The sequence below is a fragment of the Diadema antillarum genome, unplaced genomic scaffold, assembly GCF_040938485.1.
Source record: "Diadema antillarum isolate AM-2024a unplaced genomic scaffold, OU_Dant_1.0 scf00000108, whole genome shotgun sequence".
Classification (NCBI taxonomy): Eukaryota; Metazoa; Echinodermata; class Echinoidea; order Diadematoida; family Diadematidae; genus Diadema; species Diadema antillarum.
The window spans coordinates 388644-405086 of record NW_027270997.1 but is presented as its reverse complement, the minus strand read 5'-3'; the positions used below and the strand labels follow the sequence as shown (position 1 = coordinate 405086).

Here is a 16443-nt window from a genome sequence, read left to right as displayed (position 1 = left end):
GGGTCAAATGTACACAAATTTCACACACACACACACACACACACACACACACACACACAAATCCATGGACAGGTGATTAATTTGGTATGCAGAGGATTTATAAATTAAAGAAGCTCAACATGATCAAGGGTCTAAGAAATTCAGAGAGTCACTGTAATAATATACGGCACGAAATGATGTCACACACAATAAATGTATTGATGTTGGCAGTAAATGGTAATACCTGATAGGTTAAGTGATAGCATTTGGCTCAATATGTTGAGGGAGGGAAAGATCATCAAAATAATGATATGACGGTTGCTTTGATGTAAAGGTCGTTATGTATTTAAAGGTGGAATTATCATTTCCTCCGTAATCTGTCACAGCTCTATGACTCCCAAGATATTTTTAGTTTGAAGAATGGCATATCTAAGAAGAGTGATGAACAAACTAGGTAACACCGCTTTAACTTTTGATCATACGAGAAATCCTCTCCGTCTGATGGATGACGTTACCTCACACTACAACACTGGGAGATACTTGGCCTGTATCTTTAAAGGGACATTCCAGACGATTTCCATAATTTCACATCATGTAGTACATAAATCAACAATGTGTAGATTTGTGGAATTTATTGTGGTCCTTGAGCAGAGAAACCAATACTCTGAAGAACCTTAAACAAATTACTCTGAACAATGATGATGACATATAGAAGACTCACATATTTCAGAAATGTAGCAGCGTATTTCCATCAATATGCAGCCTGATTAACAAGTTCATTTGTGTATAATCTCTATATACCTTCTTCTTTTGTTCTGCTTCCTCGAGCCCCACCTCATGCATTCCTATGGTGAGGCTGCTATGTCATCATCCTTGTTTATTGCAATTTGCTTTAAATTTTGAAAACATTCTTATTCTTTATCCCAATCAAAATAAATTATGAAAATCTGTACTCAGTATAGCTAATTCATGCTTGTTCAATTGTAAAAGTCTGAAAAACATCCAGAGGTCTCCGTTAATCTACTGACGATTAATCGTAGGATCAATGGAGCATGACGAACCTAGTCTATTGACAAACCTTAAGTCGTATAGAGTCCATAGAGTCCGGGGCAGGATCTCAGGACACGAAAAATTGCCACGAAAAACTGTCTGGACACGACAACCTGTAGAGTCATTCAGGGTCTGGGTAGTTCTGTACAGCATTACAATTTGATCGTCCTTGAATGGAGTATCTGTAGGGCACTTTGAAACTTTCAGTTCTTGTATTCCTCACGTCTTTGCCATAAGAACACATTGTGCTCTATAGCTTATGTTCATCTTCGAGTGGTACTTTTCCCATCTCAATGCCGCCGTCGCATATCGAGCACATGCCGTTGAGGGCGCGCGCGCACTCTTCGCAGTACATTCCCTCGCAGTCTTGGTCGGAACAGAAGACCAGCAGCCCGTCATCAGGGCTGAGGCACCCCAGACATTGTCTCTGCTTGGCTCCACACATGATGAATAACCCCTTGCAACATGGGTACTTCCTCATCAAGTAGGCCGAGATACTGATGCGATTGCTAGCGTCCTGTTCCTTCTTGTTGATCCGAACTTTGTCACGGAGCATCCTCAGAAGGGTTTGACGCTTCTGCAAGGTGTGACCGTACAGGTAGGCGATTCGCTCCACCTCTCTCTCCGGGTAGTAGTAGGCGGCAATGTAGCGGAGCAGCCGCTGGGCGTAGGCCTGAGAGAGTACCATGACGATTGTAAAGATGTACATGACGCTAATAGTAATGGCGAGTTGATGATTGGGCTTAACGGGTTCAGGAAGGCAAATGGTCGTATCAAGTGATGTGTTGAAAGCTGTCGTTGCCTGGAAGCCCTCGTTGAAAAGCACACGGACGAGTTCAGCTACAACACCAGTTCCTTCGATTTCGACATCAGAGCCGAGTTCGCCTGATGTCTCGATCTGGACATCTCCGTGCTCCTGGATCTTTAGCAACAGCCAGTACAGACCAAAATCGACGAACATTACCAAGCCGGCGATAATGGAGTGGAAAACGACAGTGGATAGACCAAACTTAAAGTAGCCCTTCTCAGACTGGCATAGGCGCAGTGACGTCACATCAATCAACCTAGTGCGTTCGTTCTTTTTAAGAGGGAGGATGCTTGGCACTCCGCGATCTTTTCGACTGGCGTCGAGCTTCTTAAACTGCGCAGTGATATACTGATTATCGAACGAATCCTTGGTACGATAGCTGGAGTGATACATGTAAGACTTGATGCACAGCCAGACGAAAGACAGTGCCAGGATCTTGTCGGAGTAAAGCAGGACCAGTTCTACATAGCTATAGGCTTGGTCCAATTCTTCCTTGATGGCTTCCTGAATGTGTTCAGCTGTAGTGCTGCTGTTCAGGCGTCTTTCGTAGTAGCGGGAAAAATCAACGTCCGCGTCGAAGGTGTCGATGATACTCTGCATTGCCGTACGCGTACCGCTGAGGGCGTCGTTGACGGCGTTGTCGATGTAGGCTGGAGCCTGACAGATACCACCGACATTCAGGAGACTGCAGACGCCGCTTGCTTTGAAGACGTCACAAACTTGGCCTGGTTAAAGAGAACGGTAAACACGTGAAAGAATGTGGCGAAAGCGAAGAGTGGTGAGGAACACCCTTCTAGACAGCTATGAACCCAGTTTCCTGGGTCTTGCGATCTTTTAAATGGGAATGACACATTGCATGTGCCGTTACTGTTAGAGACCATTACAAATTTACCCAAGAATTTCATGCTTTAAGATCTTTATCAGTTTAAGTCATATTTCTTGACGGTCTTCTCTTTGTACATGCAACGAAAGTACCGCGGGGAAATGTCTATTTCCTGATTACCGAATTATGATATGGGCAATCATCAGAAGAGTATCGCCAGCATATCGGAAGTATAGTGTATTATAAACAATGACGGATTCATCGAGAATGTATGTCAAGGAGGAGGACAACCCTGTGTCCCCCATACTGTGATGGCTGCTCTTACCAATCATCTGGAGGGGATTCGGAACGTTCTTCTTCATGAATTCCTGGCAGTCGTAGTAGACACGGTTCAGGTTGGACGTGCAGCTCCGGCCGGCCGAACCGATGATATCATTGCACGCGTCTGCTGCGCGTCCCAATTCACGTCCTGCATTCTGCATGTAGAATAAATAGAGAATGAGAGTAAGGATGATAATGATAATGATATATGTAATGACAACAATTATGATGATTAGCTAGTTTACATACTGGATAAAGTACTGCATGGTAAGCAGGCCTCGAACTCAGAACTTCAGTTTGAGAGTCCCGAAGCCTAACCACGACGCCACAGTAAGACCACGATCAATTCTGGTGACGGGGTTGCTCGTAGTATTCTCGTTTAATTTAGGGCAAATGGTTTTGTGTTATAGGACAGAGCGAATACAAACAGAAGTCCTAATGGATATTGGGTTATTTATCATACAATATACGCAAATATAGAATTATTCGCCCACACGCTACTAACGGTTTTTCAAGGTCTTACAATAATTATGCTATCAGTGAGTTCATTCTCTACTGCTTCATTTCATTTATGAAAGAGTTGGACGATTAAAGAAATATGTTTGTTTCTGAGGACGTTTTTGATGATCATCGGGAAACCTAACCCTGTGAGGAATCAACAAGATCATGGCTGCCAAGATTTAGTTGACTGCGTCCAGCGGAAAAAAAAACAACAACAAACAGACAATCAAGGCTAAAAGAAAAAAAAAAGTTTGTTCAAGGAAAACGAGTTTGGAAAAGCAAGAAAGAGATGCTGTAGCCGAATAAACCATGATCAAAAAGTCCTCGTTATCATATTGACTCAGAAGGAAATCATAGGAAACCCAGTTAAGGATGAAGGTAGATGGCCGTCTTGATTTTCGCCTCACACGCCCTACGCCATACAAAATTCAATTATGTTAGTATAATAACTCCTATTACGAAGCCTTTACAGCCATGCTTCCCATCCTTCTTCAACCCGAGACCCACATTGGCTTGCAAAATTTTGTTGAGGCCCAGCTACCTGACGTATTGTGTAGATCGAATACAAGTCTCTCGACCTACTGGTTAAGAAGCACTGCCTTACAGTGATACTCCTCATTATGCATTCTTCATAAGATGATTATAGGATGGGTTTCTTGACGTTGCATTGAGACGTGCGCACTTGTCTCGTTTAACCCACCGCTTGCTTTAGTCGACTGTGCATTGTATATTTCCATTTAGGAATTTCACAAACCATGAAATGACGGCATGATATTTTCATTAGAAACGAACGCAGCATTTTGATACGGTGTGATCCGCTTTACCGTGGTGTCAGACTTTGCTAAAGTATCACGTGTTAAGACGCCGAGCGGAAATCTGAATAGAATAGAATACTTACAGCCAAGCCATCATTGAGCATACCGAGGCCCTCTTCCACTGGCTCGAACACTTTCCCGACTTCTCTCACTGCGTCCTGGATGTTGTCGATGCTCCCCAGTATGCCCTGTACGTAATTGTCGAGAACTCGCTGGGCTGCCTCTTGGATCTCACGCGACTGGTTGTAAGCAAGCTGGGGAGCAGCAAAAAAAGGCGAGAGATTGCTCGATTATACAACACACTCAATCAAATACAGTATCATACATAAAAGAAGAAGAGAGTTCTCGTTTTAAACTTAAAACAAGGTATACACATACGTGTTTGAAGGTGGAATTTCCTTGAGGATTGCGAATTAATCAATGAGAAATACTAACACTGAAGGCTCTCAATGACCATGATGTCAATCACATTGACTTAACTTCACAGTTACAGATTATTTCGAACTCCACTGTGAAGAATACTGTCGAATAGAAGCTGATAAATCAATTCAAATTGAAGATCATTCTTTTACGTGGGATCGGTAATATTGACTTGCCTTCTGTTCAAAATCTACAGTAAAAACATGCAGAACAAACCTCATACACAAAGCAGAAAGCGGCAATTGGGCGATTTTCGTTATTCCCGAGGCTTATTCATCCGAAAATGAAATAAGGTTTGGTATTCCGAAACATGACAACTACCTAAACGCTCTACCTAGAACTTCGTTACTCCGGAAACGAATTAGGGTTTGTTAATTTGGCAATTTGTGGCGTTATTTCCAATGTTCGTTATTCCGAAAGTTTGTGAATCTGATAATAGAATATAGTTCGGTTTTCCGAAGTTTTATTCACCCAAAAATGAAATAAAATTCGTGAATCCGAAAACGCAGATAAGGTGCGTACTAACAAACCTTTGGAATTACGAACCTTATCATATTTTTCATGTTTATATTAACGAACCTTCGGAATAACGAACATTCGGAATAACAAACATAATTTCATTTTCAGATTGACGAACGGTCGGAGTAACCGCGGCAATCATGTGAAACACAGTATCATCGCCTCACCTCTGCACTACAGCTCATAGAGTCGGACACTTCATTGGCATTCATGTAGATGTTGTGAACAGGACCTCGGAGCAGAAGGGCCACGATGAAGGCGAGAAATGCAGCCCGCCCCCTTGAGGTACAGATCGTAGGTACCATGAGCGCAGCCACGCATCTGGCACGCACTGCAGTGATAAGAAAAATTGCATTCCAGTGGGGAATATAAATCTAGATCACTTAGCAGTTATTATGAGAAGGGGTAGTATTTACAGACCTTGACTACTCGTAAAAGAGCGAACAATATGATACATATTTTCAGAAGAGACTTCCATTCTTCCTTTTACTTGTAACACATTTTGAAAAAAAAAAATGACACTAAGAATAATTTAAAGATATATATTGGTATTCAGTCAACAAGCTTTCGATATATATTCATCACAACGGGTGCAAGGTAGTATTAATGAGACAATGTAAAAAAAAAGAAATAAGATATTTTACCTGTGAAAGCAAGGCACAAGCTCATGAAGATGGTGCTAATGGCTGTGATGATAAGGGCAGCGTACAGGCCGTAAGCCAGACCGTAGTAGAGACCAAGGAACAGAAGCCCTCCAAGAATGATGCCCACCAAAAACCCGACCACGCCCTTCAGTTTCTTGTGCGTGCCGCGATCACTCAGTAGGATGTCATTGAGCAGTTCGCTGCTGGCGACGAGGTTTTTGGGCATGGACACGAGACTACTGAGAGAGCTCTTATTTCGACGCCGTGGATGACGTCGGGTCGGTGAGTTACCCGCAGAGGGAGGCGGTGATGGCGACGTACCCCCATTTGAAAAGACCGAACTCTGGGGAGGTGGGAGAAGGATAAAAGGATATATTGAAAAAAAAAACCCACAAAAAACTGTCACCTATAGAAATAAGCAGCAAAGGAAATACGACACATTGGCATGATTCAAGTTATTTCAGTTCAGAGGAAGGTATGGTTGTCAAAGGTCTGTTGGACTGAACGTCTTATTCAGATGAAAAGTACATCAGGCGCTGTAGTACCTGGCACTTTAGTCTAGTCTTTGCATTACACCGTCACGGCAACAAAACTTCGAAGGACACAAGAACTTTAGTGTTCTCCTTTTGCCATATTTTGTGGAGTTCTACAATATCAATGTGCCTTCACTGGACATTGAAGTTACTGTTTATTGTACGTTGGTATTACCAAATGCATTGTGTCGGCATGTTCTAGCCCGAAAAAAAAAAATGTGTCTTAACAGTTCTTAAGAATACTTTCATCGTTTTTATGCCAATGTGTTAATTGTGCCAAACTTTCACAAATAAATTTCTTGACAGGTAATTAATTTGGCACGGAGAGGGTTAAAAGCTACGAATCGTAACACTCGATACTGCGTGGAGAAGAGGTGTTGACACTGGTCATTTGGCAGTTTGGCGGAACCCCATTTCCGCCATTGTTGTGGCAGCCAGTCTGAATTTCTGGATGTATGTTTGTGTATATGTATGTGTGTAATACGAATGGCTACTCGCGTGTCACTGAAGACTGTTTTCACCACGTGAGTAGCCTAAATAAAAGGATCGTTACGTTCAATGACTCTGTTTTGTAGACATTTTAAGACATTTCCCTGAAAGTCATGGGAGCATTTTTTTACGATCTTACATCCTGGAGAGTTACCTTGGTCGAGAGTGGAGAATAAGTTGGAGGCGAATCAGTTCCGTCGTATCCGGATTTCTGTCTAACCATGTCAATTTTCAAAGAGTTTTCGGCCTGATTCAGGCCATTGGACTTGTCACCGTCCATGGAGGCTTCCCTTTTCTTTACTGGTGCGGACACATTCTTGGTGGCGCTGTCTACGAGGAGCGACCGTAGCAATTCTTCGCGGAGCGTTTCGCGCCTCTTCTCGCCCTGAGCAGACGACCCCGATGGTGCGGGAGTCTTACTGTGCAACGACGAATTGGAGTCACTGAGAAAACTGGCCATGCGTCCAGCAGGTGCTGACTGGCGATTCCGACGCTTTTGGATGCCCTTGCCGGGAACCTATTTCATAGATTTGAATTGTGGAAACGATCAAGCTTATTAGTGAATTTCCATTTGTAATAGCATTACATAATCTTTCTACCTCTTCAGGGAAGAGTAGGTTATTCGCTAAATTGTTGGCTCACAAATCCTTAAGACACTATGGATCTGATGCTCTGAATGCTCTTCCTATTCACCTGAAGCTATTCATTTCTTCTTTAAATCCTTTGAAAGAAAATTGAAGTAAATGATAATTTACAAATATTGTTTATTTCATGAATAATCATATATTATAAAATATATTGAAATGTACTGTAATATTGCTAACTTCGACAAAACGTATATTCATGTTTATTTCATGGTCCTTTCAAACATAATCATGCTTTCAAAAAGTAAAATCAAGCCATTTCATTATGACACCGGACCTTCCTACCCCCACCGCGCACTTGCACCTTTCACCCTCTTTTTCGTGAGTAAAGCATTATTATTAAATGTTTGTTGTAACGGCCCCTGCAACGTGGAGCAAGGCATGGAAATGAAAATGCAACAATTGACTTTGCTTTGTATCTAAATAATTTACCAAATTTTTTGTAAAACTTACATAAGAAAATCTGTTTCGTTGTTGCATTTTCGTTTGTAAATTGTATTATTGAGAAAAAGTTGCAGAAATTAACATGAAATCGGAACTGAAATTAAAGATGGAGCATATGCTAATACAATCTAAAAGTACACCAATCAACATTGCCTTAAGTTATAGACAAGATCAAACGTGACATAGGTTAAACATTACATCTTTCTTTTTAACATATTGCCACCTTATCTAGTGACAGAAGGCTGCAGGCATTGATCTCGATTCCACTCACCGTCGGTATGTCTTGCCCAACTTTCGACGTCGAGCCCGATCTCGGACGACGGGGAACTGACGGCAGCGGTCTCCGTTTCGCCCCTGGCATCGACCCACTGCTCATAGAACGAGGTCGACGGCCACCGACATTCCTCTGGGCGTCGATGATTTCTGCGACAATAAAGAACAGAGAATTCGGCGATGAAGGCTGGTCGTGCTCGAAGTGAATCAGTTCTATCTTTTTATTTCCTATCAACATATCTCTTCGAGGCCAGCACATATTGTGCGACTTGAAAGTACTTCGTTTCATTACAATGCGTGACCTTAATACACTTGGAACATTATGAAACAGGAGGAATAAAATCGTACACAACATCAAACACTTACATAATCTTGCCGAAGAATTCTGTAGAAGGTGAGTAAGGTCATTTTGTACACTAATTAACAAGATTTAATTTGGAAAATATATTTCTGAATGTAAGAATACTCACTCTTAAAAGCTATTCGTATTTCTTTTAGTTTTTTTCTTACCTGCCTTTTTCCAGCTTTTTTTTTTTCATATTAAAAGATCACTGATGCATATGGATCCTGAGCAAAGTCATAAACATTACACTTAATTCAATGAGGATAAAAAGGCAGAAGTAGCATTAGTGAGCGAGAGAGAGAGCGAGAGAAAATAAATCAGGTTTTGGATACCCTTATAGAATAGCATCTTTGTTGACTCTGTTGTCATTTTGTTATCTGTTACCTAGCTGTCACCACGAAAGCCTGATAAAGTTGGTGAATATCAATTTCCCAATTTTGGAATTCCCTAGTTTCGATGGAATCTGCTCTACTCTATTCTAACATAAACTACTACTATCACAACGATGATAACAAAAATGGCAACCAGGAAAGCGCCATCATCGAAAATTGACTTCGAAGTTTTAATGCAAAAAAGCGCGGTGTCGATTTAAAGAATCAGATATTGAAATTGCGCAGACAAGTTTGTAAGCTATAAAATTCATGATTATTGACCACATACCAACATTTCTCATTTTCATTCAAATCACTTTATTTCCAAGATTCCTCGGCTCTTAAACCGTCTACCTCTTACATTCACAGTTATTACTTTTGTTTAACTGCGCAGACTAAACACCACTTGCTCTTTGGGACTTTGGTTCCTCTTACAGCTGAGGCCAAATATTCTCGACAACCACAGTTTTAGATTACATAATATAAATATTATAGGCACTAACCATCTTCTGTAATGATGTGGTAGCTCTCCTTGTCAACGACGGTGTTCTGGGAGGGTGGTGGAGGAGGAGGTTTAGTGGGGGTCTTGATGGGGGTTCTGACTGGCGAGCTGACCGGGCTGCTTTCCGGGGTAACCACGTCCGTGCCCAATGAGAGACGGTCCTGATGTTTATTGGAAATTTTCTGCTTCGCCAGTCGTTCCACTGGCGACCTGGATGAAAGAAGATAATTGCTTTCGTTGTAGATTCAGAGCAGACCATTCGAGTTCCGAAGTCGTGGACTTCCAGAACAATCTGAACCAATGAAAAATTGCAGCAATGAAACGGCTAAATCATATCTTCGCGTTACAGATCCCAAATGTATGTTATGCTAGCATCCGCTCTTCTATGAAACACAATTTTTAGATTGGCACACTAGAAAGGGTGATTTTGAAAGCAACCATGGGGATCGAGATACACGAGGACAAAAGTGACGATGATGATCATGATCTTGACAATGATTAGACAGAGTAACAAACCTTTCTCTTTCACGGTATCAAGTATGTTAGAAGTTTTCTGTCCAGGTTGATATCCAAATTTTGCTCATACTCCTAGACGACGGTGAAGGTTTGTGCAAGATACGTCTAAACTGGAATGGTTTTAGACGAGTAAATGACTCTTTTAATGTAGGTGTCCCAAGCGACCTAGGTAGTCGTGTCAAGGAGAATAATACAGGATTGGCTCGTTGCTCCCTCCCTGTCAAGGCATGTTGCATATCTACGAGAATATTTCCGTCACATGTGACGGAGTGTCGACCTTATCACTGCAAAATATGGACTTCTTGAAAGAAGTTCTTGGTGTTTCTTCAAGTGTCACGCTTTGCTTTTGCGTCAGTCCAGAGGGCGTAATTCAATAAAGCGATAGAAAAAAAAAACCGTGAGAGCAGCGGCTCCCACGGCTCGAGAAGAGAGATTGTCCCACGTGCATGGGGGATGTCGGAAGACCCCTTCGGTATCTTGACAAATTGGCACCATAGCAACAGCAATCGCGACAGCTCAGGGCCTGATGACAGCTTCCGCAAAGAGCTGGGAGAGGCTTGTATCGGAAACTAATTAACGCACGCCAATAAATATCGTAGACTCATTTTTAGAATTTTTCAGGTATTGTTTGTATTACTGTAGTGACACTAAATACGTTTCCTATCCAGCGCAGGAGTTTTTTAAGGTATTAGTAACAGCCATGATGAAAAATCACAGGCATATACATCCCACTCCAGTATGTATGCTCATGATAAGTACTATGGCTACTTCTCAAAAACGCTGAACAATCGGTGTATATTTACATCGATGGAGGACAATTCGTCAACCAGTCGCTAAAATTCACTTTGCACCTCTAGTGCAGTTGCCACAGCACGACTTACATGTACCTACCCAAACGTTTTCACTTCTTTCTTGGTACTGCAATAACAACTTACTTTGTTATCATTTATGATATAATTACATACTTTGTTTGATATGATAGTATGACATCGGTGATATCAGATCCTCAATTTTCATTTCCATCAAGTCCTTAATGAAATAAGATATATTCCTATTGATCATGTGATACTCTCTTACAAGAATATACCATCATTTTTGACGTTTGTGTTACCCATGTATATATTGTTTGGAAATGAAAATAAAACAGGAATGAACTGAAAACACATTGTAAATAAAATCAGACCGAATATGTCATGTAAAATGATAGAAATCTGTGCTTCTTAAGACCTTTATGATGTTTGTCATTGGGCGCTAATTTCCACTAGAAGAGGTGACGAATACCTGGTATACTGCTGCAGATGTACCGGTGTGAGCGGAGAGCTGTTGCCCGTACTCTTCCGATTTTGGCCATCTCGGAAGCTAAATTTTCGTCGGCTGGGCTGCGGCGTGAAGAACCGATGTCGGGGAGTGGCGTATTTCTCTAAATCGGAGGGTGCTATGCCGCCCTCAAGAGTTCTGTTTCGCGTGACTTCTGCAAAGAAGAAAAGAAAAGAAAACTTGTATGGTACTCGTAATTAAAAGTGAATGAGTTGAGGAGTTTGTGCTGTATATTCAACTTCCCTTCAAAATAATATATCCAGATAAATGAATAGCTCATCACAGTGCTTCATTCAAGACATACCGAATGCACTCGAGTGCACACTATCGCGAACACAGTTAGCTACTTGTTTTTTTGATATTTTTTTATTGGAATTTCGTTCAATTTCACTTTACAGAAGCAGAAACGTTCACAGAAACAAAAACAAAACATCATACAAAGACAAACTGCATTATACACAAACATTGTACACATGAATGTATCTTCACATATTACACACAAAAACACACACAAGCACACACACTCAAAAGTTGTGACACGCGCACATGCGAACAAAAGCTTTGATGTGTCTTAAAGAAGGTTCAAACGTTTAGAGTATGTTGAGCTATGAATTGCATATCACATAGCCGGGGCCTATATAAGGTGAACATGCAGACCTATTACAAACCAGGGTCCCATTGCATTAAAAAAAAAAGATGTTAGGATAGCATCTCTTGTTAGAATAGCAACAGGCTTCTCGTAGCAACAGCCAACCAGGAAGCTGGAATCTTGTCGTTACCATGACACTTGCCATCCCAGCAAGAGCTGCTACCATAGCAACTTCTTTTCTTTTCTTTTTTTTAAAATGAAATTGGGCCCAGCAGATGTGGTTGGATCACATGGCAAATGACTATAGGGCCTACGAGCGTATCTGTATTACTCAGCGTCCTGGCGTGTGCCTGTGAGTACGCTGGTTCAACTCGTGGGGCTTACCATGCTGTCACTTCACGACATCCCTTCGACAAGTTCGGCTCTGGAAGTCCTCTGTATGACCTCTAAATCAGTGGACGTCTATGCCGGCAATGCATGGCTATATACGTATACGGAGACATGCACATGCAGATGCAGAATCGTGGACAATGCATGGGTTAGAATTATTAGAGTCAAAATGATATCTTCTGGCCAAATAATGTATGACGATGATATCTAAACAAAATTAGCCCCGGATCAGAATATTTATCTCATGACAAAAGGCAATTAAATTTAACCCTTTCTCTGCCAATGAGGCAAAAGTGCACTAAATTTTACACACATACATGGACAGAAATTTATGTGACACACAGAGTGTTAGGTCAATTTAACAGCATTTCATTGCAGATTCTTCAGTCTTATCGTTCTATACGTGCCAAATGTATGCACAGATTCTCTTTAAACGAATATCCTTGCTGTTGAAAGCATTCACTTAATTTGTGTCTGAATCCCTTGCATGCGATCAAATTTTAATACTTCAGAAAATGAACAAAATTTGGGGATATGTGGCCACTGAAGCTTTACCGATCGTAAGTCAAACAAAGACCACAAGGTCGTGTTCTCATGTTGTACTTGACGTGCTTTATGAATGAAAAACTGAAATAAAAGTGAATTAATTCGTAATAAGCTATGATATCATAATGACGAATATTTGCAGGTGAAATCAAAATGTTTCAAGCTGATACGCATTAAAGATTGTCAAGCAAAATGATGAATCTGCCAATATATCAGTCATGAATTAGGCAAAGTGACGAACTACGCACTTCTCTTGTTTTGACCAGCCTCTGCGAAATCCAGATCGTTGGCGCTCGTGTCCTGCTCTACAGCGGATCGTCTGTTTCGAGAATTGCTGAGGGGGTCCGACTTCCGGCGCTCGAGAGGAGGGCGAGGCGCCTGGGGTAGTAAAAGGAAGGTGTGCATGCGACCGACAGAGGGCTAACCAAATCACGTCTGCAATATTCTGTTTATTTTTTCACAGTAGATCATTTTATTCTTGCTACAAAAGGTACCGTAAATGTAAACTATATTTCACTATTAGCTACAATTCAAGTTATGTTACATAATAGTCACCTACCCCTTTTCCAGTGAAACTATACGTAGCATGCATGCTATATTTATGCATCATATAACATAGTGATGGATGAAATGGGTTTTTTTTTTATGTAAGGCCACTGACTGAAACTCCAAGTACAGTGCTTTTTATCACATCCTTATCGTATTACCTGGAGTTATGACATAGCTATAGACAAAGGTTTGCAAGGTGTTTCCTTGTTATGTTTTCCTGTTGAGGCGGTGCTTCCTTATGGAATCTGCCTTCGTGGCGAGATTCGAGGTTAGCCAAACCATGCAACTAAAATATCCTTGTTGGAGATAAATAACATATTCTAACAGAGAAGAGAGGAGAAGAGAAAGACAAGAAGAGATGGAGAAAGGATATACAAGTATAAATGGAACAGCAAGAGAGAGAAAAAAAAACCAAAAGAAAGAGGACAAAGATAGGAGGAGAGATAGGGATATAGGTACACCAACAAGAGCAGTTCGTGCACATGATAAATGGAAAGTTTCCTTTGATCTCAAGGAAGTGGCTAAAAAACAAAATCCGGAAGATGTCCTAATATCTTTTCCCCAGCACAAATCTTCAGTGTCCCAAGGTCGATCCACACTTGGGTACATGTAGAAACAGAATGTGGTTGTTCTTCATACTTCGTTTGTGCGAGGAGCAGGGTATAAGAGGAGAACCGAGGTGATATGTTTTGTTAAGGTTTTGTCATTTTCTTAGTTTGTATCTCATAGTAATAGAGACTATTCTTCAAGAATCAAACTCTACAAACATTAATTTCAATCCTCTTTACATTTTAATCTTTTCAAAACGCTATTATTCTGCACGGGTGACAAGAATTTCACTGATTTATTTTTTTTTGAACGCATTAACATTTCAAAGAGATTTGTATCGTCATTGATATCATTTTGTTGCTTCTTGTGTAAAAGAAAAAGTTGTTAAGAATTTGGTTTTGAACTGAACTGAATAGAACATGTATAATGTTTAATCCTTGCTTGTTCAAAGCTAAATGTTGGTGCATCTTTCATATTTACACGTCATTGCTTAACACAGTACTCAATTTGAGGTAAGAATGGCGAAAAAGATAAGGGTGAATCAAGTCTATATAAAAGGTTAAACATACAGTGTTGTATTCAAAGAAAATGGATGTTATGGTACATTGGCATCATATTATAGCAACTATTCATTACTACAGATTGTGGCGTTGTCCATAGTGATGCTGACAGGCTTGTTCAGGTGTTGCATAAAAAGTATTCCATGTGATGTGCCAAAAGGCTAAATTCTTGTAGTTGGCTTTAATTTCCTCATAAACTAGACATCTGTCAGTTAGTGTCATGCATGTCGATCTAAACTCCCAAAATATATTTATTTGTTTTATACGTCAACCAATTAATCCTTTGTCGTTCATGGAATTTACAGCTTTGGTAGGGCAGAAAATAAAGCTCACTCTATAGTTTTCCCCTTGCCAACTTCTGTAACCATGGTAACAGAAAAAAAAAAGGCGTTGTCTAATATTTCACCTTTCTCCTCGGCTGAATAAGCTCTCCATCTGAGTACTCGGGTGTGACTCGTATACTCGGTGTCTCGGGGCTAAAGACGCTGCTTCCCGGAGTACTGGGCGTGCTGCCGTTACGCACTTGAGAACTCGGCGGTCTGATGGCGCGCCGGACTCCGGCACTCGCACTTCCAGTTCCGCTGTCGAAACTGTCTCCCGCCGAACCGTTCCGACTCTCGGAATCGTAGCCATTTCCGAAGGTTCCCGAACGTTCCGGTATCTTCAGCTTCAGATTGTGTGATCTCCTAGCGTCGGGTAAGACGGGCGGAGTCTGTGGTTTCTCGGCAAGAGGGGGTCTATGGGGTGGTGTCTGGGGCTTTAGGGCCTTCCTCTTGGCAGGTTGTGGGGTGTAGTAGCGATGTCCGGGATGCGGTGCTGACCTGTTGTTTTGGGTCTGATAGTGGTTGTGCTGCTGGTGGTTTTGAAGTTCTCCAACTTCGTTTTCCTCATGAAGCCGGGAAAGACTATTCGATCTGGCAAGCCTCCCTATAAAGAAAGACAGAATAGACAGAAAGATAGAGAAGAGTTGATTCATTTGCGAAGTATGACATTGCATTCTACACGACATTAAAAAAAATACTGCAGCGAAATATACTAAAGTCCGATATGTTGTGATCAAGCACGATACTTGAAGCGTGCGAAATGATGATCGTTTCAGTGCTTCAATGATTATTCCTGCGTACACACAACATTATAAGAATGCCATGTCGTGAGAAAAATTGCATGACTATGCGTAGGGGCGCCCCAGCCTGGTCAGTCAGTGTGGCAGACTGAAATTTTAGTGACGGGAATATCGTACTATCATCCTTCGTCACTCTTGTCACCAAACACAAACTATATGTATGTGTTTCTTCAGGCATACCTCAAGAGAAAGCTCTTTATATTTTTTGGAATTTTTGCTGCAATTGTTTTTCATTGGAAATCTTTTGTTGTTGTACAAATGTGTTATAGATAGTTTCAGTATGCTACAGGTGTAATGCATGATAATGCAAATTTGTTTCTGCAATGGGGGATATCTTTTTTTTCCGGGAGTAGGGGATTATAATGCATGAATCTAATTGTTTTAGTCTGAGCGAGTAACTATAAGAACCCGTTGAAGAAAGTGGCCATTTGATGTAATACCCTCACAAGCCGTCCATACAGGTTGTCGATCAATCTATACCCTGACTATACGCACCAAGGTGCTCTATCGTTCACTGAATCGATGTTTAGGAATCGTCACATGGCTAGTTGAAATGGTACCCATAATCTTAGTATCAGGAGTTTACAAAAATTATGCATTTTGCTTTAAACTAAAAAACGCAATCCCATATAACTTTTTTTTTTGACATAACACTCACTATAGTACAAATTTCATTTCACTTGAGCTAGTTGCTGTACATTCATTATTATGATAATCGGTCTTGTGTATAAAATGGATTGCGTAGTTGATTTTTTTTTCTTACAGACTTCAAAAGAAAGTCAATACTGAAGCAACTTTTAGGTCTATTCCTCTAATATTGTCTGT

General features: G+C 41.0%; 1 protein-coding gene across 1 annotated transcript in view; it reads right to left on the bottom strand.

Annotated features, from left to right (window-relative positions):
* Positions 1-786: 786 nt before the first annotated feature.
* The window catches only part of LOC139719291 (uncharacterized), a 46333-nt gene continuing 30676 nt past the window's right edge, over positions 787-16443 (bottom strand). Inside the window, exons 2-12 of the mRNA XM_071630715.1 lie at positions 14902-15422; positions 13086-13215; positions 11277-11463; positions 9481-9689; positions 8262-8413; positions 7057-7419; positions 5881-6223; positions 5404-5567; positions 4381-4551; positions 2986-3136; positions 787-2562 (exon numbers count right to left, since the gene is read on the bottom strand). Coding sequence (XP_071486816.1) covers positions 1280-2562; positions 2986-3136; positions 4381-4551; positions 5404-5567; positions 5881-6223; positions 7057-7419; positions 8262-8413; positions 9481-9689; positions 11277-11463; positions 13086-13215; positions 14902-15422 — 3674 coding nt within the window. The 3' untranslated portion in view covers positions 787-1279. The remainder of the gene's footprint in view (positions 2563-2985; positions 3137-4380; positions 4552-5403; positions 5568-5880; positions 6224-7056; positions 7420-8261; positions 8414-9480; positions 9690-11276; positions 11464-13085; positions 13216-14901; positions 15423-16443) is intronic.